Source organism: Helicoverpa armigera, chromosome 21, assembly GCF_030705265.1.
Source record: "Helicoverpa armigera isolate CAAS_96S chromosome 21, ASM3070526v1, whole genome shotgun sequence".
In the NCBI taxonomy this organism is placed as follows: Eukaryota; Metazoa; Arthropoda; class Insecta; order Lepidoptera; family Noctuidae; genus Helicoverpa; species Helicoverpa armigera.
The window spans coordinates 7,020,813-7,046,393 of NC_087140.1; the positions used below are offsets into that span (position 1 = coordinate 7,020,813).

Below are 25,581 nucleotides of genomic sequence, written 5' to 3' on the forward strand. Positions count from 1 at the left end.
TAATTCTGGACCGAGTTAAAGTATGAAAAATCAAACTAATATAAAGTAGGTGTAAAGCTTACGTTTAGTATACATGTAATAATAAAAATATAAATACGTTATACAGCGCATTGTATGGCATATATAATAATAGTGTCACAATTGACAAGCAAGTTTAGATGGCCTCCACTTCTTCTTTGATAAGTCTCACTAGGTGATTGAATTTATTGCCGTCGAATATTAGAATCTGAAATAAAAGAAAATAGTAGGTTATTTAATGATTCAATCTGCCAAGTTTTTTCCCCCACTGTTAAGTTTCACTTATGTATGCCAAGCTTGGGTTTAAACATACATTTTTAGCTGTCGCCGATTTGACCAATGGGCGGGAAGTATACGACTGATATGGTTTTGTTATCGTTATAGTTAAATGGTGCAACTGGTCTTCCAGGTGACAGAAATGTTTATTTTTCAATTTCACAAAGGTTTTTCAGGACACTCCTACCTTTTAACCACCTTTCACAAACCACCAACTTAACCACACACCAAATCATCATCATCTCCCAAGCATTTTCCCAACTATGTTGGGGTCGGCTGGCTTCCAGTCTAACTGGATGTAGCTGAGTACCAGCGTTTTTACAAGGAGCGACTGCCTATCTGCCTGTCCTTAACCCAGTTACCCAGGCAACCCAATACCCCTTGGTTAGACTGGTGTCAGACTTACTGGCTTCTGACTACCCGTAATGGCACCATAATACCAATACTGAGTTGTTAACACATACCTTTCTGCAAGGCGTGAGAGCGCCGCCCTCGTAGTCCCACTGCGACAAGTCAGCTTGCTCCGTCACGTCCACGTCGAAGCTGGCCAGAGCCTCCGCAGCTATCGGCTTCTCTTCCTGGTTCGCGAACAGTACTTCTGAACATTCTTCTGTAATACAGACAAATTATGGTGAGATTTCTGTGAGCAGAATCTACAAACTGCGGAGTCTACATTTGGGAGGTCCAGTCCTATCTTTATGCAGTGCCGAATCAGATAGCTAAGTTATGCCTGTAAGAAAATTTCAAATACATACAATCATGTTTGCAACTTATCATTTACAAAACAGCTAAAATTAAATTTATTTCTGGCCTTAGCTGTGAGTTATTTTGAATTACTTTGCACAGACAGTTCTAGATCACTGGCCTGAACTCTAAGGGTATAATTTAGGCAATCACCAAAAATATTTTTAAGACTCTAAGCTGAGGCACCAAATAAAATAAACAACTCCAAAAAAAATAAATTGACTTTATTAAAAGGGCACTAAAGTATATAATATTATGATCCAAAAAAAATAAAATAACATCAGAAAAATCGCAAATCTCGCACAAATATTATTTTTGGTTCCCAAAATGGATTAATGGTCACCAAATTCTATGCAACTAAAATATTAATATTACTACCAAAATCAAAGTTAGTGACGAAAACGAATCGCTGCAAAACCGACTCCACGTAGTCTTGTCTGCCCTACCCCTAGAGTGCAATTCAAAACCGCGTAGGCGCGGAGGGGCGAGGCGGCCTGCGAGCTGAGGCGCAGGTAGTTTTTAACGCTCGCCGCCGCGGCTGAGGCTGGCCGGCACTGCCGGCCAGCAAGCCGAAGCTGCGGTGATGAGCGTGAAAACCATCTGCGACGATAAGCTCGCATGGGACCGCCGGAGCCCCGCAGCGCCGGAGCCGTGACAGAAGCCATGCTTGCTGCATGTTGCGTGCTTACATTTTACTACTGAGTTACACACAAATTCATATATTAATAAATAAGCGACGTACGTTTGGGAACCCCAGTATATTAATTGGTATTTGGGAAATATTCTAGCGATCGTTAGCTTTTTTAGTCTAACAAAAATGACCAAATTAGGAGTCATGGTATTACATAATTGGTAACATCTAAGTAGTGACAATATATAATATTTGGTCTAAAGTGTATTTTAAAGGCGTCCATATATTTTTTTAGTAGTCAATAATACGAAAAAATGGTTTTACCTAATAATATTTTTGGAAACGTTATTTGGTGACCATTTATCCATTTTGGTAACCGTTTAGAATTTTTTTGGTAGTAAAATAGGTACTTTTTTGGGTGGTGTTTAAACACAAGCCGAACTCTAAGCTAGTAACTAGTACAAACAATCCCACACTAAATTATAATACTAATTACACTTAGAACAAAATACAATAATATTTACATCTAGCATCACACATAGACAAAGCAAACTCAAATATAAACACAACAATAATAGATTGTTGCAAACATCATTGTTAGTTGGGACTATCATACATTGTGTTTGCAAAACATAACATACCTCCCGTATTGTATGTCTTGCAGATCCATATGAGATATTGGAATGTGTATGGCATATTCTTCATGACAGCTTTATCCAATTCACTTTGAAGGGATGAGAATAGAGGCACACTGATGGCTGCGGGAATGTTTAGGATCCTGGAAAAAAAAACAAAATGAGTCATCATCTGCTTAGCCTTTTCCCAAATAAGTTGGAGTCTAACTGGTCAGTTTGACTGAATGCAGTTGAGAAGTGAAAACATAGACGTGTGATTTTCTTAAAACAACTGTTTACTTTGAAACTCATATGTGAAAAATGAATAAATAATTGTTTTAAGAAAACTGACTATGAATAATACTCAAATCAAGATCCAATTATTTATCTTTATTTTTAAGGAAAGTAGAGGAACATAGACTTAATTTATATCCATCAGTCATCCTACTTTTTATTCTGAAAAGAAGCTATTGTTACATATTATTTTTAATACATTGCTGAAATTATAACAAGTTTCATATTTAAATATTATTTACCTCTCATTGATGACTAGACCAACATTCTCAGCCTCGTTGGACAATATTTTCTTGATTAATGCCTTAGTTCTGTCGTCTGCATTATCTTCAGCTAGAGTTGTCAATAGAGTCCGGATCTGTTGTATGCATTGTTCCTCCTGGAAAATTAAAAGAATAGTGTCATTGGATTTTTCCTTTGATTTCCACAATATAGGATTAGATTTATTTATTTACCTTTCTTGATTTACACGACTACAAAAGTCAATTACATAAATCAGAGTATTAAAGTAAGTAGGTACATAACTTAAAAATAAAGATAATGGGTTGTTTATTAGGCAGTCCCTTGATGGTCAATGAAATTGGCTAATATGAAGATATTGTGCAAAATATTGAAGTTTACTATTTTATATAGGTTTGTTAACCACATTTTTTATTACAGTATGCCTAGCTGCAAGAATTGGGTGTTCGAACACAAGGTATAAATAAATTGTAACCTTATTCAATTCACATTACTTGTCTATCTTCTGTATAAATGGATGTCAGTTAGACGAACGGAAGTTGTATAATCTGAATTAAAATAATAAGGATGCTGAGATAAATTCGGATGGCAAAATAGCTGCAGAAATGCACTATCTTCATGATATAATGTGTCAAGCATCCGCCGGCAGTTCAAATTTCCTGAGGGAACTACTTTCCTCACTTGGATACAAAGTTGCTTATAAAACTTCTGATAAAGAAAACTCAAATCAAAATCTGTTCAGTTGTTTGTATGTGAAGAAGTAACAAACATACAGGAATGAATTTTAAGCAGTGCACAAAAAAAAACTGGTGGTCCAGAATCATTAACAGAACATATCTGTATCATCAGTAAAAAATTTTTTTTCATTCTTTTGTCTGCCCTAAAATCAGCAAAATACGGATACCAACTATTCTTACGCGCTTGGAGCAGCGCTCGCGTCAGTAAACCGGTTTCACGTTGCTGCCGTGCCTACTATGACGACTGTGACCGTACAATCGGTTACAAAATAAACATATTTCGATATCAAAAACTATTCTTTTTTGTACTAAAACACGACAAAATAAAAATATACGTATCTATAAAACTTATCAAACATAAGTTGACAAAGTTTGCGCACTGGATAAAATTCATTCCTGTATACCTTTATAAAATTGGTGTTTGTTAATGTTTTTATGGGACTTACTTTTCTCTTAGTGATATTAATAATAGTGGTGACACCGAACACTCCATCACTGCCATCGTCTTCATCATCATCATCATCCACGCCATCATCGAGGCACTGCTTTACCACACTACCCACGTAGTTTTGAGCTGGAAAATAAGTTTATAATTTGTAAATTTTTGTATTAAGTTATTATTAACAGTTACCTCGATTGAATAATTGGTTTGTTAAGCTGTTACAATTTAAGAATATATCCGTATAATACCACATTTTTCAGTTGATTATGAAATGAAATTACGAGATCAATTTTTAACAGACTGCAAAAAGGTATTTTCCTAGTTCAACCTGTATGTATGTAAGTTTGGGTTGGAGTGTAGCAAACCTAAGTTTGTGTATACATAATCACATGCTCGGCTAAACTGATTTTGATGTTCATACATTGACAGCATCGTAGAAGGCTTCAAGTATATTAGGAAGCAAAAAGAAATCAATATGAACTTACAAATAATAATTTGAGCAAGGCCTCCCAATTCTACATTAGACTTGAGGAATAATTGTCTCAGCAGCTGTTTGATGCCATGGAAGTCACAGTCCTCGGGATTGCGACCTTCGAAGTCCGCTTGTAACTCCTACAACATTAAATATTCAAACCTCATTACTCATAATAGGCAGAGTGATTGATTTCCCATGCCACATACGAGTTTCACAATGTTGTGAAAAAAAAGTAATTTAAAAGTATGAAAAACGAAAAAAGCGGTGTTTACGTTGCTAGAAATTGCTGTGTATTTCATAAATCACTGAAACAGTGAAATTTTATAATTGCAACAACATAAAGAAAACAATTTTGGATAAAGAAAATTATTTTCCCAATGGAAAATAACAACAAATAAAACGCGGCCTGCCATGTGATTTTTAGGTTATAATTAAATCTTACCTTGTCGCCGACAAAGTTGCCGTCGGAGTCAAAGTCGGAATCCTTTTCGCTGCCAGAATCCTGATCTTCTTCACTTTCACTGTCGTGAATTTCTATTTCCTTATTTTTTTTATTCGACATGTTGAACACCGACACAACCGCACGTCGTAAAACACAAACAATGACCAAAGACAATGAATCAATGAACGAGTTGATTTATTGAATGAACTATTCATAGACAGAATCTTATTTTTCATCAGCGATTATAAAACGCAATGGCACCAAGTGTGTTTGTGGCCAAAGTAGGTTCTATTTTTATTTATTCTTGAACACATTTATTACTTTTTAAAATATTAAATATAAAAAACATTTAAAAATATAAAAAATAGGTTGCGACCGATATCCGGCATAGAATCCAAGGTACCAGTGGTTAGGGTCCCAGAGATAGAAACCTCCTCACAATACGTGAGGTTTCTATTTTTATTGTTTTTAACACATTCATTAGTACAGTAAAATAATTAAAAAGGGAACACTAAATATATTTTATTTGGAATATAAACAAATGTAACTTAACTACCCAACTTTACAAAACTAAATTTTATTTCTACAAAATGAAACAAAATATACCAAAGTTTGTTGTATAGTATTTATTTAACGCTGATTATGTGCAGTAGTGTGAAATACCATCACTTTTTATAAATATTCAGTAGCAAGGTGAAGTATGACCACGAAGTCTTGATAATCTGAAACAGAGTTAATTATTGTTAAACAGTTGCGGAGTTGGAATAATAACTTAAAATAACGTACCGTGGTATAACTGGCTAGGGAAATAATTGAAAATCCATACGTAGTCACATGCACGTCCTTTTGGGCCCTAAAAAAAGAAACAGTTAAAATGAATCGTGGTAGGAAGTCATTACTATGAAAAACAAAAATCATTGTAATTAGTCTGGGCCCCGATTCTCCTAAGTTAATAATGTCAAAATCGAATAGAAATCTAATCGCAATATGATCGTAATAGTAGTTTTAACCATATCGGGCATTCTGCTACTAATAAAAGACCAATCGTATTCGATTGACATTTGATTGGTGTGCGATTGGTCTGCTATTTTGATGATTTTGATCTATGCGGTAGTTTGCTGTACAATCATTTTGCAATCGTAAATCATTTGCAGACAAAATGATTCATTATTGAATGACAGAAAAGGATAAAAACGTTTATTTCAAAGAAAAAATAGCGGAATGCCAAATACGCTTCAATCGTAATCGAGTCGGGATTGGGTCTCAGTCGAATCGAGTCGAACGTCAATCGAAGGTCGCTTAAGTAAAATTAGGAGAATCGGGCCCCTGATATCAGAAAAAATCCTTTGAAGACGTGCAAAATTATAAGTGGCGAGTTTTTTTGCTATTTGTAGCTTCTAGCCATGGTCGGGGTAATTAGCAGTGCAGCGCGAATGCTAATGAGCTGGCACTTTTTCTTTTTGCTCTCTGGAAGAACTACCTCTATGATAAGGGGGAAAATGGCGCGAAAATTGTGATGGTAATTTGCGGAGTTTTGTGAAAGTAAACCAAACATTGATGATTTTTTTATGCTACCCTTTATATATGGCTACAAAAAGGAACTTATAATAAGTACATAGTTTTAGAAAGTGCGTAGTTTATGGGTACCTACCTAAATCCAAAAACTTATATAAATAGGTGTGTATTACGAAAGGCGAACAAACAAATGTCGAAATATGTACATACCTATCTTCATATTAGGTACAATATAAAGTTTCGGGATAGCAAGTATGGTTTACCTCAGAAACCTTCAAAGGGTCAAGGTTATATAATAACAGGATAACAACAGGGTGGATTGATTTCCGAAGGTCATTTTACCGAGTGGGGTCTTATATCTTTGTTGGAATTTACTTACAAAAGAGTTGCTGTGGCTTCATGGGTATTTTGATACCCAGTATTGTATATATTAAACTGCCTTTCAGTTATATCAAGTTAGCTAATTAGATAGTGTTTTCAGACCTCTTCAGTGCATAGTATGAAACAAAGTCGCTTTCTCTGTTCCTATTTAGGTACGCTTAAATCTTAGTGATTGAAGAGGAAGATTTATATGTATTAATGTGGTGTATTTAGTATTCATTTTGCACCAGCACAAACCCGGGGCGGGTCGCAAGTTACCTAGGTATATAATATTCTTCGAAATAAGTAGCTGTAACATTTACCTGTGCAGCATAATGAGAATGGAGCTCTTCACACTTTTGGAGGCTCTGTACCAGCCGCTTTCGTAGAGAGCATCTGACAGTCCTTCACTCTGCAACACAAAAATGATGTAGGTACCCATGCAGTTTTTTTTTTAATATTCTTTCTTAAGCAAATAAAAGTCTGCAGAAGCTCGTAGTACTTATACATACAAATTAAGTACCTGTAGATATCTGTAAGTAAAAGGTGTTTAAGAAAATAAACGTTTTCCAGCTCAACATTTTTCGTAAAATTCTTTTACCTTCCTCTCCCGTAAATGACAATATACGAAATAGTTTTTTTGTCGTTGTTTTTACAAGTTGCAAGTCAGGGTAAGGGTAACGAGTTTCAGCATTTTTTTAAGCGATGACCGCGCGTGTTTTCAGGGGTCATGTCATGGGGATAATGGGTTTAGGTACCTACTAATCTATTTCTTATGTTATTTCCTCAATGTTCTGTGGCTATCTTTTCGAAGTCTGGTCGAACGTCCGTTTCGCCAAAAAGCCATTGCAACATTTGCTGTGATAGTCCTATTTATCGAATATGTAAGAATAAGTAAATGTATAAATGTAAAATGTCTTACCGATTCCAGCAGTCTTTGTCCATACCAGCACAGAAGCCATGTTTGCGACAAAGCAGTCGTCAGGAATGACTTGTACACAAACTCGTTCCATTTCTCCACTATCTGAAATAATTACTCAAAGTTTCATTTATACTGAAAGATCGTTCAGGATGATTTTTACGAAGGCATTTTAGGTATCTTGCCAAAGTTCTACCTCAAAAGGCCGTTTTTATTTTAGTTTATACTATCTATAATATAGACAAGTTATTTAAGTACATACACTTATAATTTTGCATAGCCAAGTAAAATATAACTGGCAATTTATTCATCAACATTATAACGAAAACAAACAAATAAAATCTTAGCACCCTTATCTGATATTATGGCAAAATGATCACATTTTCCTGAAGGCCAAATGTATATGCATTTGTAGATGTAATTCCTATTCCAATATGAAAGTAACTAGGTAAAAAAGCGCATCCTTATTGCTCCTACTCTTCTTTCTAGATTGATTCTGACACCAGACTAACCAAGGGGTATCGGGTTGCCTGGGTAACTGGGTCGAGGAGGTCAGATAGGCAGTCGCTTCTTGTAAAGCACTGGTATTCGGCTGAATCCGGTTAGACTGGAAGCCGACCCCAACATGATTGGGAAAAAAGGCTCGGAGGATGATGACTTCTTTCTAGATTGCTTATTAAATACGTTATTATATAAGTAGGTAAAAAATGTTTTTTCCTAAATCCTAAAACACTATTACGAACATACTTACTCAAAATTCACTAAAATGGAAGGCTTCTTTTATAGGCAAGTACCTAAATAAAATCTATTAAGGAGATAATTATTTGATTCTATTAAAACATACTCACAACACAACAGAAGCCACAGAAGCAGATGATGATGGAACTGTTGAAGAAGTTCACCAGCAACGCGAAGCTGAACATGTCTTCCACATCGCCGGACAGTCTGCAAATTATCATTTACCTAGTTAGAACTATCTAGATCGTGCTTGCAAAATCGTTAGACAAATGAGGTCATTAAGTTTTATCAATTAGTAAAAAGCATACCAAATTGCGTTTCAGCTGGTTAATCGTTAGAAACTTTAAGTAAGAAAGTTCACAAGATATGGGATGGTATAATAGAGCTACAATTTAATGTGCACCAAATACCACTGAGATATAAATAAGTAGGTACCTAGTGAGCTTTCAAAATATGATACCATTGCATAACTTAATATATTTCCTATAAAGTAGAAGTTCAATAAGCTTTTGCATTTTGCAGAATAATTTTGACCGCAAAATCTATTCGCTCAGAAAATACGTTAAAATTGCATCCCAACTTTCCCAAAGAAACTTGTTACTTAATAACACACCTACTTAAGATTTTCAAACCATGATCTATCTATTCGAAGTTGGTTAAATCTCCCGTTGTCTTACGTTTGCATGTAAATCACTGCTTGCCAGGTTCAGTGTCGCTCGGGATCTCGGAATCGATTCAGCCAAATGAGATTTGAAAGGAATGAGTCGATTTAGCGATAGAGCAAGCTGCAGGGTGCAAGATACGAAGGAGACAGGATGTAAGTATTAGGTTAGGAAAACGTGAGGTGGGGCGGTGGGGCAAGATGGAAAACGGGGTAAGATAGAAAGTCCACTGTAGGGTGGGGCAAAATGGAAAACGTTACAAGGTAGAAAGTGTACCTAACTGTGGGTTTTCAGTAGTCGTTTCATCCAACCACACTGCAGCATTTACCACTCTAGGATGTAAGTAGGTTGTATGAAACGAGTTATTTCGGGGTGCTGTCATTTTCCAGTCTTTTCATATTAGAACGACTTTTGTATATCGCGAAAACGGACTAGTCATATTTATGTGTGTAATTGTACATGTTTATTATATTTGTATGCTTACGCATGCTTACGCATACAAATATAATATACATGTACAATTTCTCAGGAGTGGAGTCTGTTTTGTGAGATAAAACCTCTAAAACTTTACTACTTTTGCTTCTGATAGATGATTTACTATTTACCTGATAAGAGCTCGATGTCGTACGATGATATCAGACAGTTCTCTTTGATGTTTCACTTCCCAATCGTTATCGTCAAATATATTTATCATTTCTTTGTTGCGGCCCGCAAAGTCTTTGCAGTATTCCCCTGAAATATTATCTAGAATTATACTCAAGTCTATTATATTCTATACTAGCTGACCCGGCGAACTTCGTACCGCTTTATATAGGTATTTAGTAAGTTACAAACACACGACACAATACTTTTTTGAATTTTTTCCTTATTTGCTCACCGTTTAGACCTACCCTGGACTACGACAAACATTTTAAAACCAAAATCAGCTCAATCGGCCCAGTCGTTCTTGAGTAACGAACAACAATTAATTTTTATTTATATAGATGATTCTATATTTGGACTTAACACATTAACTTCACTCAGACAATAACTTCACTTCGACTTTAATAAATCACTAGACATACTTACCTACATTATCTAAGCAAGTCTGAAATCCTAGGCCACATCCTACGCCTCAAAACTAACCAAACCCTCATTAGAAGTAACGACCTCTACACCAAAAATAACGACCTTTGGCTTACAGACTAGGCACAACATCAAGATTTATCGTCTTATTATAGTATTTTCTAGAACACGCGAACAAAAAAAAACAATTCCGCAGAATTCCCACCTAGAACAGATAAACAGGAGTGATTGGATGACGTTAGTAACCCTAGATATATGTATGTGCCTACCTGCTCGTATTTCTCAATTATTAAGACCCGATTTGCTGCTAAGTAGATAAAATGTCTTTTGTGAGCGATGTCCCACGAACTACTTCGCCAATGAGCTAAGTAGTTAGAAGAAACCCAGTGGGGTTTAAAAGGAGTTAATCACTTTCCCTGAGAAAAGGGCTATATGAGTCTGAAAGAATCGTTCAAATCTGAGATAGGCGCTTTCCAGCAAACTTTTTAGAAAACTTAATCAAGGTTGCTTACGATTAACCCGATTTTGCTTTCGCAAGCAAGACAAACAAATTCACGCATCTTTCTTGCACAGGTTTCTTTTAAAAAAAGGTGTCAAAGGGTGTTAAGTATCACAGGTGCCATTTGAAACGAGTTCTAAGGAGACATAGCTAGAGTATGCCATACATTACGACATTTGTGCCTTAAGCTGGGTCCAGATGGTTCTAACGTGTGTGTAGAGAGGCATGTAAGATCCAAGCCAGCGATTAACTTGTCATTTGAATATGACCCTCATACTAAGATGAAAAAATAATTCAAACATCGAAAAACAATTTGGCCATTAGACGCCTTGCTGTGCCTGCACCTGTGCAAAACAGTGTACATGTATTTAAGCCACGTGGTATTACGTTAACAGTAAAATATAGGTACCTAACCTTACACGTTGCACTCATCTACACCCAGCTTTACAAGGCATAAAGGCACTTTCTACGTCACAACTTCACGTTTAATCAAGCTAAGGGGAGGAGTCAAACGCTAACCTCTGCTTTGGCATTCTAATGAAGGCCTTTTTAATTACAAACTCTTCGTTAATTGGAAAAGCTTGATCATTCACTTTGTTCGTCGCTTCCGGTTTCCTTAATTCAATTTTAGAACTTTTTTTGTCTAATTCGAGAGACGTGATTTCCGGGTTATTTGCCGGGATTTACCGATGAACGACGTGATTTATGTTGAAGGTTAGGAGGCACACTGTAGACTAAATAGTCGGCCGACAATTGGAACAGTGGTAGATTTGTTTTTATTTTTTATGAAAATTTAATCAAAGTTTTAGACGGCCTGTTTCCGGCCAAATACCTAAGCATTGTTACGTGCATACTGAGTACCATTCATTTCCATACTTACTTACATATCAAGCTGTCGATCAAACAGTCAGCCGACTAAAAAGTATGCAGATACTTACATATTAATTTTATCATTTCTAGTGGTTCCAAGTTACCTACCTATCACACTTACCTAAAGGATAAGTATCAACGAGTTGCTTATCAACGGGCACGTACACCAGTCTTCGGACCCTGACAGCAAGGAGGTCAAACTGCGTCGTGATGTGGCTCAGGAATATGCAGAACAGCAGGTCTCCACACAGCATGAACCAGATTGTGATCAAACCTGGCATTAAGAAAATATTGGGTGTGTCGTACATTAAATCCTATCACATATAAGGTAGGTAAGGTGTTAGGTACGTATTTCATTTTTTTTCTTTGTGCTAATCGACATATATTAACCAGTATATTAACGCATTTAATGTGATTAGGTACGAGACACCCTATATAACGCCTCTTTTCACCGACTTCAAAACACAAGGTTCTCAATTTGAAATTTTGTATTATGTAAAGGTTTAACTAAGGTTAAGTACTTAAATATAGGATAAATCCTTTTGATGCATTTAATTGTTTCATAATTGAAACTTATGGTACAGTACATATAAATGGAACTTCTTTCTTTCTTCTTCTCTTCTTCCGCAGCCGGATAAAATATAGCTTGATACTCGGGAATACTGTAGCTTCCCATCATCATCATCATCTTTCTGCCCTGTTCCCAAGACATTTGGGGTCAGCGCAACATGTCTTTTTCTTCCATTCCGTCAGACGTCATACATCCACTCCCTTCTGCTTCATATTGTAGCTTCCCAATACTTAATTTTTTTTTAATCCATTCAGTAGTTTCGGAGCCTTTAGGGTACAAACCTCTTCTATATGGTTCTCTGTATGTTATTGTGTCCCTCCCTCTTTATTACATTAGTATATCTTAATCTATATATTAAACTATGTATGAAAAAAATTGATTGTTTGTACCTATCCTAAAGGCACTATTCATACATTGTCATCTAATTTACTAACTCGGCTTCGTTTTTAGTATATTGCCATTTATAACCTTCAATTAAAAAACATTGTATTAAAAATTGAAGTTAGTGACGAAAACGAATCGCAGCAAAACCGACTCCACGTAGTCTTGTCTGCCCTACCCATAGGCATGCCCGCGGAGGGGCGAGGCGGCCTGCGCCGCGCAAGCCGAAGCCGCGGTGGTGATTGTGAAAACCATCTGCGACGATAAGCTCGCATGGGATCGCCGGAGCCCCGCAGCGCCGGAGCCGTGACAGAAGCGATGCTTGCTTACATTTTAAACGTACTGAGTAAAAAAATTAGAAGCTAATTAAATATTTTATGATGTCATTTAATAGTATTTTAGAAGTTTACTGTTAGAATGCATGCTAAATTTAGATGCTAAAAAAGAACCATCATGCTAAGTTGTATTTAGAGTGGTTTACTTAGAAGATAACTAATGGCTAAGATAGTGTTATTTAGATGCTCGTTAATTACGGCTGGCTTAGTAATTTAGAAGGCAACATACATTTTTGGGGGCGAATAATGAAATTAAAAAGTAGCCTGTTTAATTAGCACCCTATTTTATTTGGCTACGGACAGTAATTCCTAAGGGACGCTTGTGAAACCGCGGGAAAACAGCTATTAAGTATAAGTAATAAAAATGAAGTACTAATTAATAGGTATATAGATAGAAAACAAAATATTTATGATATTTACATCTCCCGCTCCAGTCGGGGCATTAACTGTAAGTAGTTATCATTCATTCATTCATTTCGTTCTGTTTGTCGCGGCACGGTAATTTACTCTGTGGAGTACTATTTTACTCTTTGCTCTGTGGTCTTGGGTGACATATTATGATGGATGGTGGTAATTTGTTGGAAAAGATGGCCGAACCGCGTAGCAAATCTAATAATATAAGGCGGAAGTATAGTGATGTCGAGAAAATGGTCTCTGAGTACAAAACACTAAAATCACGCGAAACTCAAGTGGAGTTAATGCGACTATATAAGGGTTACCCAATCTTATGTCATAATTCTCATGAAGATTTTACTAATCCAACAAAACGCAAGCAGGCGTATGAAATGCTTCTTGACGAATACAAGAAATTTGATAAAACTGCAACCGTAGCGGGAATGCAGCACAAATTAAATTGTTTCAAGTCAGCAGCAAAACGAGAAAAGGCCAAGGTAAGTTATAAAAGTGCCGCGGAGAGCAGATTTATAAACAAAATAATATTATGGTACATAGTGATTCTGACAGACGTCACACACTTTGACGTTTATCTATTCGTCTCGTCTTGCCGAATATCGAAGTGCTGCCACAGTGAAAAAAGGAATCTTTATAAGGAGGAATTTTCTTCATATATTTTTTAATTCTTTTCCTATCTGATCATATAGCTCTGTTATAAAACCTCCCATTGGATGTTGAGACATTTTTATTTAATTTCAGATGCAGTCACTTCTCCTTAGTGTGGGTCGTTGTGAATATGAGCCTCCCCAGTGGTGGTATCCGTATTTAAGTTTTCTACACCCATTTGAAGGCGAACCAAGAGCGCCGAGTCCAGATTATTTTTATTATAGAAAAGCCAGAGAAGAAATGGTTGGTGGTATTACATTTTAATTATGAAAAAAGTAATAAGAACATTATCCCCGTCACCACGGTATACTTATATTATTTTGATAAGTTTCATATTATAGATACAAAATATTCGCCGCTAGAGGCGTTGTCTCTTTCAAAATTTTTATTCGATATTTTTGGTTCAGGCTTTTTTTAACCGACTTCCCAAAAAGGAGGAGGTTCTTCATTCGGATGTTTGTTTTTTTTATGTTTGTTCGCGCATATCTCCGTCATTTACGAATAGATTTGAACAATTATTTTTTTGGTTGAAATGAAACTTCCCAAATGGTCCCAACGTCATCAGTAGAATTATCACGGTTTGAATGAAGTTTATGTTTTTAGGAAATAGAAATGAAGAAACATGGCTTATTGCCGGAAGATGAGGATCAGTCATCATCAGAGCAGGATCCTGCGAAATTAGCAGCTTTAAATAAGTATTCCGCCGAAGCTTTGGGGAAGACGATTAGACACCAAATCCAAGAGTTGGATTACTCACAACGAGGCATTGCGGAGAAGTTAATAGAAGATATATTGTTTTATGCCAAAATGGAACGATTGACTCAGGAAACTGTATTGCAATTAGAATTATAGTCTTTAGTTTTTTTTGTTTTAAACTAGTTTTAAATAAGGTTCTAGTTTTATATGGAATTTTGGTGTAGGTACTCCAAAATGGGTTTACGACAGTTTTGTAATGGATGAGAATTGATATAATTATCTCTCGACAAGAGTTATTGCCACAACGAGGTACGGGAATTGAAGTATGTAATGTTTCTTGTTTACCTGAAGATTATTTTTTTAATAAATAAGCATAGGTACCTCAATTTTTTTTTCATATACTTTACTCCCAAGGTTCTATCAATACAAATATTTTTCTAAAAATACAAAGATATTTAGTGAACTTTCAAAGTAAGAGAGACAAAATATTGTTATGCTGAATGCGATTTGAAACATAAAAAAGTGTTACTAGTACAAATAATTATATAAAATCTAGTGTTGCCTAAATAAGTAATGACGATAAATATAATTTTCCTCCTTCGTATTTTTTTGTATTTTGCACCGACTTCTCGAAAAGGACAAAGATTTATTTTCATAAATTGCGATCGCTTTTTAAATCCATGTACAAACAAAGAGTTACTTACCATGCCACGTCTGTGCAGCTAGGATGACTTCATAGTACCCTCGCTGGAATGGGTCGAAGGGAAACCAGTAGAAGAAAGGGAAGATGAGAGGCACTTTGTGGCCTAGGGATATCTTGATGATCTCCACGAAGGGTGGTGACAGGAATATCACCAGGAGTGCATTGTTGCACCAGTAGTAGCCTGAAACGAACGAAGTTAAAATAAAATTCGTCTAGCTGCTTTAAAGCTTTTTTTATATTTTCGTTAAGAATAAAATGTTTTATATGAGATTTAAGGGTCAAATTCCAATTTCAACCGTACCGCGCCGGTTTGGTATATGTGCCAAGCATGAACTTTATGCTCCTTCGCCTGTTTCTTATCAATCATTACAAAGCTTCGTCCTTTGTACAGCCGATTTCACGTGAAAGTGATATTTAGCAAATAAACACAGTTTCGCATTTTTAGTCTTATAGAATCATTTTTTTCGAATTTATAGTATGTATAGCTACATGGGCTTCCAATGACGTATTAAGCGAAATAACTGTTGCTTTAGCATATACTTTCTAAAAGGCTACAAAACAATTAGACATAGATAACACCAAATGCCCAGACGTTAGCAATAACAGTTGTAAGACTTCAGATAGGACACGAGTTATTGGGTTGTTCCACGCAAGCTACATTATTACCTACTCCTAGGTGCTTCAATAGATGAGTTGCTTGAAACTTGTGTCTACCACTAATTGGTTCAGCGTCTAATATCTACGGTCCTAATTGGTCTGTTATTGAATTTTGTCTTAGATAGAGGAAATGTAACAGCAGTTGTTTTCGACTTTTCATCGGATTTGGGTGAAATGCAGCTGCAAATAAGTTAATTTTAAGTTACAAGAGCCGATCATGGGTTTAAAATTTCGAGTAGGTAGCCAAATTTTTCTGAAGTATGGATTTATATAAATAGGCAGATAAATACCCAATTTTGTTTGTAGCGTTCTGTGGTAATAGATCTATAAGATTATCAGCGAAATATTTTAATTATAGTAACGATTTAGCCATTTAACAGAAAAATAATTTGGGAAAAACAAGTGAAAATACTCCTCCCAACATTTTTTGGAACTTCTATTTCAATAGAGTAGACCCCAATCTTCCAACAGCAAAAGGGGTCATTTCACGATTTACCATCTACAAAAAGGTCCATACCCTTATTTACCTTGTATAACATAGTTGAGGTGTCTGAGCGCCGTGCTGAGGATCTGATGCTCCTCATCCGACACCTCCCCCCGCGGCCACATGCTGCGCAACTCCTCGATCAGGTTCTCGTAGACGGAACGGTGGTACACTATCTTGTAGGATTTCGCCATTGCTAGAAATTACATGTACTTAACGCATAACAGCTGAGAGAATTGTTTGTTTGAACGCGGTAAGTATTAGATAGCCAACATATACAGTGATTAAGCTATCTTTAGACCTATGCTTCTTTGCAAGTTTATTGAGGGGGTTAGCAAAATATTTTTGCAAATCTATTTTAGGTAACTTTATATTTATCGAAAGCTCGGGAGCGCTCAGTAGTCGCCGAATGACACAAAGACAATCCGCTTTCGTGACATGAAATTTCTAAAGAGCTCGTTTATGCTAAAATGACGTGCTTCCCTACTGCTTTTACGCATTACATTTGTGTGCATAAGCGCAGTGAATACCTAAATTTAAGCTTAGACGAGATATACAATAATGCATACCAAGCAGCAGATATCCAACACAGGGCATCATGCAGAATATCTCAATAGCATCTTGGAAGGAGCCGCCTCGAGCTGTCTGCGCCATCTTGATCAGCTCCAGCCATGTTACGATGAACAGGTTCGCGAACTCGAACCAGTAGAAGATGTTCCATAGCAACCTGGAATTCATCTCTACTTACAACAAACTAAGTTTGGTTGAGAAGTCATTGGGCTTGTACGAAATTGCTCGAATTTCATCCGAATCGCGTTTTGATTGTATAAGTATTTTCTTTATTGATCTTCTGATCAATGATAGTGGCAGTGCAAAACTATTTGAAATATAGGTAGTATAATAGTTATTTGTTATACAAGAGTGCAAAGGCTCAATTTTGATGATCGAGCAAGCGAAGGATTCTAAAATTGATTTCAATAATTAGAATCTTGAGCGATAGCGAGGGAATCAAAAGAGCACAAGGTGAAAAATCTTTGCAAAACGTAGGTAACTTTTCATCCCACCTCATCGAGGAAATTTCTAAACTCAAAAAAAGAAAATGGCACGCACGTCACACACGGCAAATTAAACAGATGTACCTATTAAAATTGATTTATGTAAAAACTCAGTTTAAAAATGTAATGAGGTTTTAAATCGACCTCAAAACAATAAAAAATAATAATTTTCCCACTTCATCGAGGAAATTACTAAATGCAAAAAAACAAAATGGCGCGCACATATGAGTATCAAATTAAAAAGAAATTCCTATTAAAGTTCATTTATTTGAAAACTCAGTTTAAAAATGAAACGAGGTTAAAAATCTCTGTAAAAACAATAACAAAAAGTACTCAATTAATTGAATAATTTTTTTAAGCAGTATTTTATTTGTTTAATATGTATTTGTTTGAAAAGTCTTATCAAGATTGTTACAAATGGAGTATTGCACACGATGTTCTAAATTCAAATCACTTTGCCGCTCTAGAGGATAAAAACGACTCTTTCGCTCAGATATCAAAGGGTAAAACTACTTACTCTTTCCGAGATGGTGGGATGAAAAATATATTATATCGTTAGAAGAATGGTCATCCGAAACATGGAAGCGAGATCCCTCAGATCCCTGCTGCAAGAAATCGCAGCAATTTCCGTCGCAGTTGCCTGCATTGTAAATCCATGAATGTTTGTAGTTAGTAAAAAATACCTGACAGTTGGTGAATCATCCCTGGTGATCCGAAGTCCTACCAGTCTGAGGATAGCCCTCGGAATCGCGTATGTTTCATCGTAGATATCTACATCAAACTCCTGGAAATAAATATGTATCTATTATTGTTCTTATGTCTGTCAGTTTTCAAGTAGGTAGGTAAGTATTTTGCAAATATAGAGTGGGATCCTACCTTGGATGGCACTTCTTCTAAGTTAGATTTATGCTTTCTAGAAAAACACTTCTTGAAGAAACTCGTCATATTGACTCGACTATCCAGGAACAAGTTACTCCACTATTTGAAAGCCATTTTTATTCTCAACCCGTGTGAAGTTCCACACGAGAGTTATCAAATTTTTATATTGTTTGTCCAAGTTTTGGGAAATAAATCAGGTTTTCGAAAAACTTTTTCTAACTTACCTACTAGAATCCAATAAAAAGTTTTTGAAAGAATATGGTTCATGAACTTGAAACGTAGGTTTAGGTTTGTTTATTTTTTCTTTTTAGGGTTCCATACCCAAAGGGTAAAACGGGACCCTATTGTTTTCGCTCCTCTGTCCGTCCGTCCGCCCGTCCATCCGTCTGTCACCAGGCTGTATCTCATGAACCGTGATAGTAAGAGAGCTGAAATTTTCACAGATGATGTATTTCTGTTGCCGCTATAACAACAAATACTGAAAACTAGAATTGGGCACATATTTTGAGGGGCTCCCGCTCCCATACAACAAACGTAATTTTTTCGCTCATTTTATAAATAATGGTACGGGACCCATCGTGCGCGAGTCCGACTCGCACTTGGCCGGTTTTTAGAACCACGCCTACTGCTTTAAAAGTGGATACAAAATAAATAGTTTGCATTCTACGGGGTATATTGCAAACTTTTAGTCGGCCGATAGTTTGATCGGGAGATGAATGGTAGTGTGAACAACATAGATCTGAAACTTTTTGTGTTATTTCTACTGATGGCTAGAACTATTACCATAATATTAAAATTCGATCCCTATTTTAACACGCTTATATTAGCTTCACTTGTAACTATGTTATTTATTAATATCTTCAATTTTATTTTTGCCGCCATTTTAGCTAATTGTGAAAATGGTCACGTCAACCGTCACTCGAAGTGAGATGGAATTTTCTTGTAGTTCACAGATTTGCATCTAGCTTTTTATGTCTGTATAAACTAAGAACTTAAGTAAAATATGAGTTCAATGTAATGATGGCACTTCATTAAAGTCCTGGTATAGGTAATGGGCTAATGAAAAAAATAACTTTTTTTTTTAAATATATTTTTGAACACCATTTTTTTTTTAATGTGTCTGGCACTGGCATCGAGAACATGTTCAAAACTACAAAGCTTCATAAAAAGAAAACTCCAAACGATGCTTTTCGTATCCGTAAGTAGAGACACAAAAACTTAATAATAACTAGGTACATACCTCTAGTTTGTTAACACGTTTTTTTCATATAACTATTGTCTTCAAACCATAGACGGAACGCGGCAACAAAATCACGTGACTAAACACACATGTTTTTATTATACAGCCTACATCAATATTCCACAGGTAACAAATATAAATGACATTGCAAATCCAGATGCCTATATTGAGCATACAGGCTATTCACGTACTAACTATTAGGTAATCTATGGTTGTAGAACAATCACAGTGTTTATTTGGCTGTCCAAACTGCGAAATTAGTTTGCAGCTGCGTCACTGAAATGTATGATTGTAATGTTGAATTAATTAAGTGGTTAATAACTATCACTGCTAACGTACGAATAATTCATAAGGACGTATACCTATACGTAAGGAAGTACATAGGAGAGTATTCGAGAAACTATGTAAGAAAGTACATAAGGAGTTATATAAAAAGCACCGATATAATGTGATACTTAGAGAAGTAAATTATAAAGTATATAAGGAGGTATATAGGCACACGAGGAGGTTCATATCATACATCTAACTTGAATGAACATAAAACCTGAATTAATCAGGTAAGTTTTAAAATTGGTCTTTAAAGTAATTCACGTGGTCGCACCTATCCTGTTGGTGGTCAAAGTCGCTGACTGTTAAACCGAGACGAATAAATTATATTAAGAGCTGTTTTCCACTTATTTCCACTTAAAATCGTGTTAGCTCCTCAAGACCCTTAAAGCTTTTAAATGTATTCATAAGATTTTGTTTTCGTGATCCCTTTTCTTAGCCGTCCCTAAAGGAAATTATGTTGGTTCTCGGCTCTTTATTGCCGACTTTTTATTAAAATCGTTGGAATGAAAACTCTTTGTTGATAGGGAATTTTATGGCCAGTTATTTCTGTTATGTGACCTCGTTTGTCTAAATTTCAAGCTGACTGTGCCTTGCAGAGGGTTTGAATAATCTAAATATTTATCTAAATATTCGAAATTTTACTTTAAAAAATCGCAAGGGATAAGTGAGTGTTAAATAAGTAATAAAAGCCTCTCTCACTCGAACTCCAACTCCGATTATTCCTAAGTATTATTCACAAGTGGTTTCTATAATTTTTTAACGCACTGGTGTTTTCGTTTTCTCTTTTTAATTAAAAATGGAATATGTGCTAATCACAGTTTCAGTCATTTGTTTCAGGAAAGCAGGGCTGACAGCATTCTTTTAAATGATCTTCATATTTTTTGTTACATTAACAATATGATGCAGTATTTCTTTTCTACGAAAAAGCTTAGGTACCTATTCAAATGTTTTGGTACATGCAAACTAATTAAATAACACTTAATAATGATTAACTTTCACCCAGTTGTAGTTAATTTTCTACTAAACCAATATTGTTTCAAGCCTTCATTGTAATCGTTTGATAATAACAAAAGGGACAAATTGTTTGTTTCTTATTGTTGTATTAGTAATAAATAGCTTTACAAAGTATTGTGGTGTATATTATGTATTTACTGTTGTTGAATCACATTGGTTGGCGATACTCAAACTTTTGTTTCAAGGTTTTTAGGACAGAATAAAATAATGTTTTCTAGTAGCTGTTTCATGTGGTTTTACCCGGGTATTGAAGAAACTACCTCGCGTTTACTGAAAATGTAACCTGCAATAGTGAGGGACCTAGCTATCTCTGCAACAATTTTTTTTTAATCATTTAGGCTGTTTTAGCGCACAGTCGCAAACAAACTCACTTCAGTGAAAGCTCACAAACTAAGTACTTACGTATTTATACCAAAGTTATTTTGTATGAAGACGAACAGACGTATAAAGTACAGAGTAACCACATTTATATCCTGAGTTATCTAATTAATTTAGCTACCCTAATTCATATCTAGACTTTGAGTACCTACCTCCACCTAAAGCGTTTCAGACTAAAATTAATCCAAGTTATTAAGAAGTAAAGACCAACAGTCATTTATTCGCGGTCAGCCATTGTTAGTATTGTCTTGTGTCTGATAATGACTTCCTTAATCAACGATACCACGTAGGTTAAGCGTTGGCGCACTTTCGGCAACTGTCGGCAGTAGTTGGCCGACAGTAAATCGAGAATCCCTGTGAACCTATTTAGTCGTCCGATAAAGCTAATTGCACGCTAGGCACCGTACATTTCCATATTTTATCTCATCTATTCATAACCACATCACCTTTCACCAATAGTATTATCCACGTCTCGTAAAATTTGCAAATGGGTCCAACAGATCCTGAGATTAAGGCGTTCAAGCAAACAAAAAAAACCCTGCAGCTTCATAGTTAGGTAATCGGTAAATACCGTAGTTTTTATGTAGCAGCGATTTTCACTGTAGAAATATCTGCGTCGGGCAAATAACTGGAACTATTGCTGAAAATTCATTGCGACTTAAATGGACATAATTAAAACCACTAGTTGGCACATTTTAGGCAACTTGACACTTCCTTCCTATGTTACATTCACTAATGAGTATTTCTAGCCTAGTCAGCTGTTTTCAAAATTGAATTTAACAGATAGTTTTAACATTAACTATGGAAATTATATCACATTAATATAATAAACATGATAATTTGGGTGTTTGGTTTTCTTGCACGCAAAAACTAGTGAGTTTTATTACTGAAGAAACATACAGCTACAGTACCTTAATATGTATAAGCTACTTTTTACCTAGATGCTGGAAGTTGGTGCCCCGATGTGCGTGCTCTGTCGGATTGAAGTCCGTCTGATTCGATACACGTCAGACGCGCTCACGGGGCAATCTGCAAGTGTGCGCCTTACGTTATTATTGTGTAGTCGCATGCGAGCCATTGTCCATTAATATCGCGCCAAAAACGACACAATTGTATCTCCATATACACTGGAATAACGACACTCTTTGCTATAGGTAGCTACTAACCTTTGTAATGAGTATCGAACACTAATCGCATATTATACGCAAATAGATTACAAGTCTACACTATTAATATTGTAGAAGATATTGGACAAAAAGATACATACCTAAGTAACTTAAGCAGTTTTACAGAGATTACTTGATGGGTTAAAACCGCCAAAACAGTCTGAAAAAACACTGAAAGCCATTTACGCACAACTGGAAGCTAGGTCAAAAATCTTGACATTTTGTTTATGGTTCCATTTTTAAAACACCGTAGAAGGAAAGGCAGGTCAACCTTTTATATGATACCGCTCCAAACTTTTGCTCAAGATTTGAAAAATAAAATGTTCCGAATCTATGCTCAAGATTTGATACTACATCATACTTACATTGAAATAAGACCTTCTTACTTCTTGCCAGTTAAATTCGCGCCTACAATATTCGATCTTCAAATATTTGATTTAGGCATCAAAGGGTTCCAAAAACTAGATTTAAAGACAGACTGTCAATAGAACATTTCAAAGATTTAATTATTATCCACTGAAGCTGAAATATTTTACCGCTCTTTCAAGACGGCTATAAAGGCTAGGTTTTAAGCTTTTTGACAAACTCAATTTTACTACAGCATGGCTTTGACTTTGATATACAAAAGCGATATTAACGAAATTATTTTCAGTCATGATTTAAATCAGAATTAGAGCACTGAATAACAAAAGCAAGATTTCTTCGAAATTAAGTTAAATTAAAGATGGCTAATAAATACATAGTAATTGCAATTTAATGAAATCATAGAATGGTTTCAATAGGCTGTAATATGTTAAGTAGATTAATAAGTAATTGATTAACAGTCTAAAGCTAAGCGAAGCTACAGATTCAAATAATTCAAATTGTTACAAATCATACGATTTAAGCGCCTTTGCCAAAAATAATATAATGACAGAAATATCGGATCATGACGTCTAAGCTTCTGCCACTATTTACATTAATGTGGAATGAGAATCATTTGCTGAGTATCTACGTAGGTACCAATCTGCGCGCCACGAGTTATCGTAATATAGGTATTGTCATATATCTAAACTATATAAGCAATTCCACATAACCATTCAAAAATTATTTATAAAACAAAGCTCTGAAATTCAGAGTTTTTTGGAGCAAACTGTAACTTAAGTTTTCTGACAGAAAATGTAATTATGTAACCCTAAAAGAGTTTTCACACTCGCGGTTTTTATCGCGCGTAAAACCGAGCAAATACGCGCGACACGTCCCTAAAATCTGTCGCTCGGTTTTAAACATCAATTTCGTTACGATAGTTTTGACATTTTTGCTCACTGTACAGTTGCTGTCAGTCAAGTAACCACGGTATTTTCCCTTGAAAACATTTGGTATCCCTAAACTAACCGCGCACGTTGCGCGGAAAAACCGGGCGGAAAATCCACTAGTCTGAAAACGCTATAAAAACGTCGAACAAAAAATATGAGTTTAATTAACTGAAACAAGTATTTGTCACTATTGCCATAATTATAGCGAATGTAGGTGATGATGAACAGACAGATATTGTGCCGGTGTATGTACTGACCTTGAACGAATATATTCATCTACACGTGCGGGAGGAATGTTAATTACCTTTTTGTCGCTAAACTGTATTGTATGTGCGTTATGATGAACGAGTATCTATGAAAATGTTCACCTATAGGTACTAGGTACATACAACATCTACATATATATAGAAGAGTTTGTTCAACGTGCTAATATGATAGAACTGCTGGACCGAAAAATTATTACTAGGTTTTGGTAATTATATACCTACTTATCTACTCACCGTGCTCGGAGTCAGACCACTTGAATATAAAATAAGAATACTGAAAGCTCCAAGTTTGTTGCTTATGGCAATTGGGTTTCCGTGGCTGATTGCAACGCGCCAGTTTGCTAAGTGATAAAAATTTTACCACACCACCTAAACAGTTCCATGTTCAGGAACCGACATTTTAGTCTGAAAACACTGTTGGCGACTGAAGTTATATCTACATAGTATATTTATTTAATTTAAATAAAATAGAAACTTCCATTAAATACTTAAAAAATAAGTATATTTGTCTTACAAAGTTTAACGCAATCTCCGAAATGAGACTTAAGTAAAAGTTATAGTGCTAAGCTTTTAGCTGGAACAACTTTAACTACGAAATACTAGACTAGTCTAACTTAGATTGTAGCGACAATATATTGCTAAGAGTATTTAAAAAAAAACTGAACAAGGCGAAAGTTATCGTTACTTAATTCTGTGTTATTTCTATGTAATTTTATAACAAAAACCTTAGTGAATGATTACGATGAAATTGTGAGACAATATAATAAACTGTTTTTTTTACTTAATGACTTAAGCGGTGTTAATTGGAACGAACTAAAATTTTAATGACGACGATTACTTTTACGATGTTCTGACGAAGATGATTGTAAATTAACCAGCTTCTGCTGGTGGATAAAATGTAGCCTTCTTCAATAAATAGTATGAAAATTTATATAGTTTGTAACAACGGCTATATCGGGTGTGTCGTTCACCATCACATTCAATCATATCGCATATACTTTATGATATTCTATGGCGAATTGTAAAAAAAATAACCTAATCCATTCAGTGGTTTAAACACAGGAGTCATTTTTCGTTTTTATAATTTACAACATCATGTGTAAAGCAGAGATAAAGTTAGGAGTATCGAATGTTTTGATCAGTTGACAGCTGTCAGTTTTCAAGGGAGAATTTCAGTTGTTTGTAATGACTGGCATTTATATGGTGTTCTAATTTTCGCACATTTTTATTCTATTTACTTTGTTTGAAAAATTCACTTTTTTATTTTTACGTATTTTTCTTTTTCCTTTGCGCTAATCGACACATATTAACCAGTATATTAACACATTTCATTTAATGTGATTGTGAACGACACACCCGATATATTAGTAAAGTCATTATAGGAATGTCACGACGAACTAGGACAAATAATAGAATTCCTTATAGGAAGGATTTTGCAGTCACTGAACTCGTGTAAATATAGATTTTATTTTATTTTTGTTAGAAGGAAAAGTTTTAATTACATCTCTCGACCCCCAAATAAGTGTTGATT

The 25,581-nt window shown here is 35.4% G+C and overlaps 3 protein-coding genes across 3 annotated transcripts; 1 reads left to right on the top strand and 2 right to left on the bottom strand.

The window, feature by feature from the left end:
* Positions 1-46: 46 nt before the first annotated feature.
* Positions 47-5,092, bottom strand: LOC110373613 (protein BCCIP homolog). Its single transcript, XM_021330934.3, has 7 exons — positions 4,914-5,092; positions 4,482-4,608; positions 4,001-4,128; positions 2,820-2,956; positions 2,311-2,447; positions 759-904; positions 47-226 (listed from the first exon to the last, which is right to left on the bottom strand). The coding sequence occupies exons 1-7, from the start codon at positions 5,031-5,033 to the stop codon at positions 155-157; spliced, it is 867 nt and encodes a 288-aa protein (XP_021186609.3). The 5' UTR covers positions 5,034-5,092; the 3' UTR covers positions 47-154.
* A 429-nt stretch (positions 5,093-5,521) lies between these two features.
* On the bottom strand, positions 5,522-17,148 carry LOC110373598 (odorant receptor 85c). Its single transcript, XM_064040205.1, has 10 exons — positions 16,997-17,148; positions 16,471-16,623; positions 15,288-15,467; positions 11,663-11,815; positions 9,713-9,839; positions 8,556-8,652; positions 7,711-7,812; positions 7,112-7,200; positions 5,700-5,766; positions 5,522-5,635 (listed from the first exon to the last, which is right to left on the bottom strand). The coding sequence occupies exons 1-10, from the start codon at positions 17,079-17,081 to the stop codon at positions 5,579-5,581; spliced, it is 1,110 nt and encodes a 369-aa protein (XP_063896275.1). The 5' UTR covers positions 17,082-17,148; the 3' UTR covers positions 5,522-5,578.
* On the top strand, positions 13,298-14,969 carry LOC110373599 (uncharacterized). Its single transcript, XM_021330913.3, has 3 exons — positions 13,298-13,718; positions 13,981-14,130; positions 14,491-14,969. Exons 1-3 carry the CDS (start codon positions 13,386-13,388, stop codon positions 14,737-14,739), a joined length of 732 nt encoding a protein of 243 aa, XP_021186588.3. The 5' UTR covers positions 13,298-13,385; the 3' UTR covers positions 14,740-14,969.
* Positions 17,149-25,581: the final 8,433 nt, after the last annotated feature.

Bases quoted from the DNA above. Each gene is read 5' to 3' on its own strand.
- LOC110373613 (XM_021330934.3), bottom strand. From the start codon at position 5,033: ATGTCGAATAAAAAAAATAAGGAAATAGAAATTCACGACAGTGAAAGT. The intron at 4,129-4,481 runs GTAAGTTCATAT...CTTATTTTCCAG, and splicing joins CCTTGCTCAAATTATTATTT to CTCAAAACTACGTGGGTAGT. The intron at 905-2,310 runs GTATGTTATGTT...TCTGTATTACAG, and splicing joins CAAGACATACAATACGGGAG to AAGAATGTTCAGAAGTACTG.
- LOC110373599 (XM_021330913.3), top strand. From the start codon at position 13,386: ATGATGGATGGTGGTAATTTGTTGGAAAAGATGGCCGAACCGCGTAGC. The intron at 13,719-13,980 runs GTAAGTTATAAA...ATTTAATTTCAG, and splicing joins CAAAACGAGAAAAGGCCAAG to ATGCAGTCACTTCTCCTTAG. The intron at 14,131-14,490 runs GTTGGTGGTATT...TTATGTTTTTAG, and splicing joins GAAAAGCCAGAGAAGAAATG to GAAATAGAAATGAAGAAACA.
- LOC110373598 (XM_064040205.1), bottom strand. From the start codon at position 17,081: ATGGCGCAGACAGCTCGAGGCGGCTCCTTCCAAGATGCTATTGAGATA. The intron at 16,624-16,996 runs GTATGCATTATT...TGTAATTTCTAG, and splicing joins TGTTGGATATCTGCTGCTTG to CAATGGCGAAATCCTACAAG. The intron at 5,767-7,111 runs GTAAATGTTACA...TTCTTTTTTTAG, and splicing joins ATTCTCATTATGCTGCACAG to GGCCCAAAAGGACGTGCATG.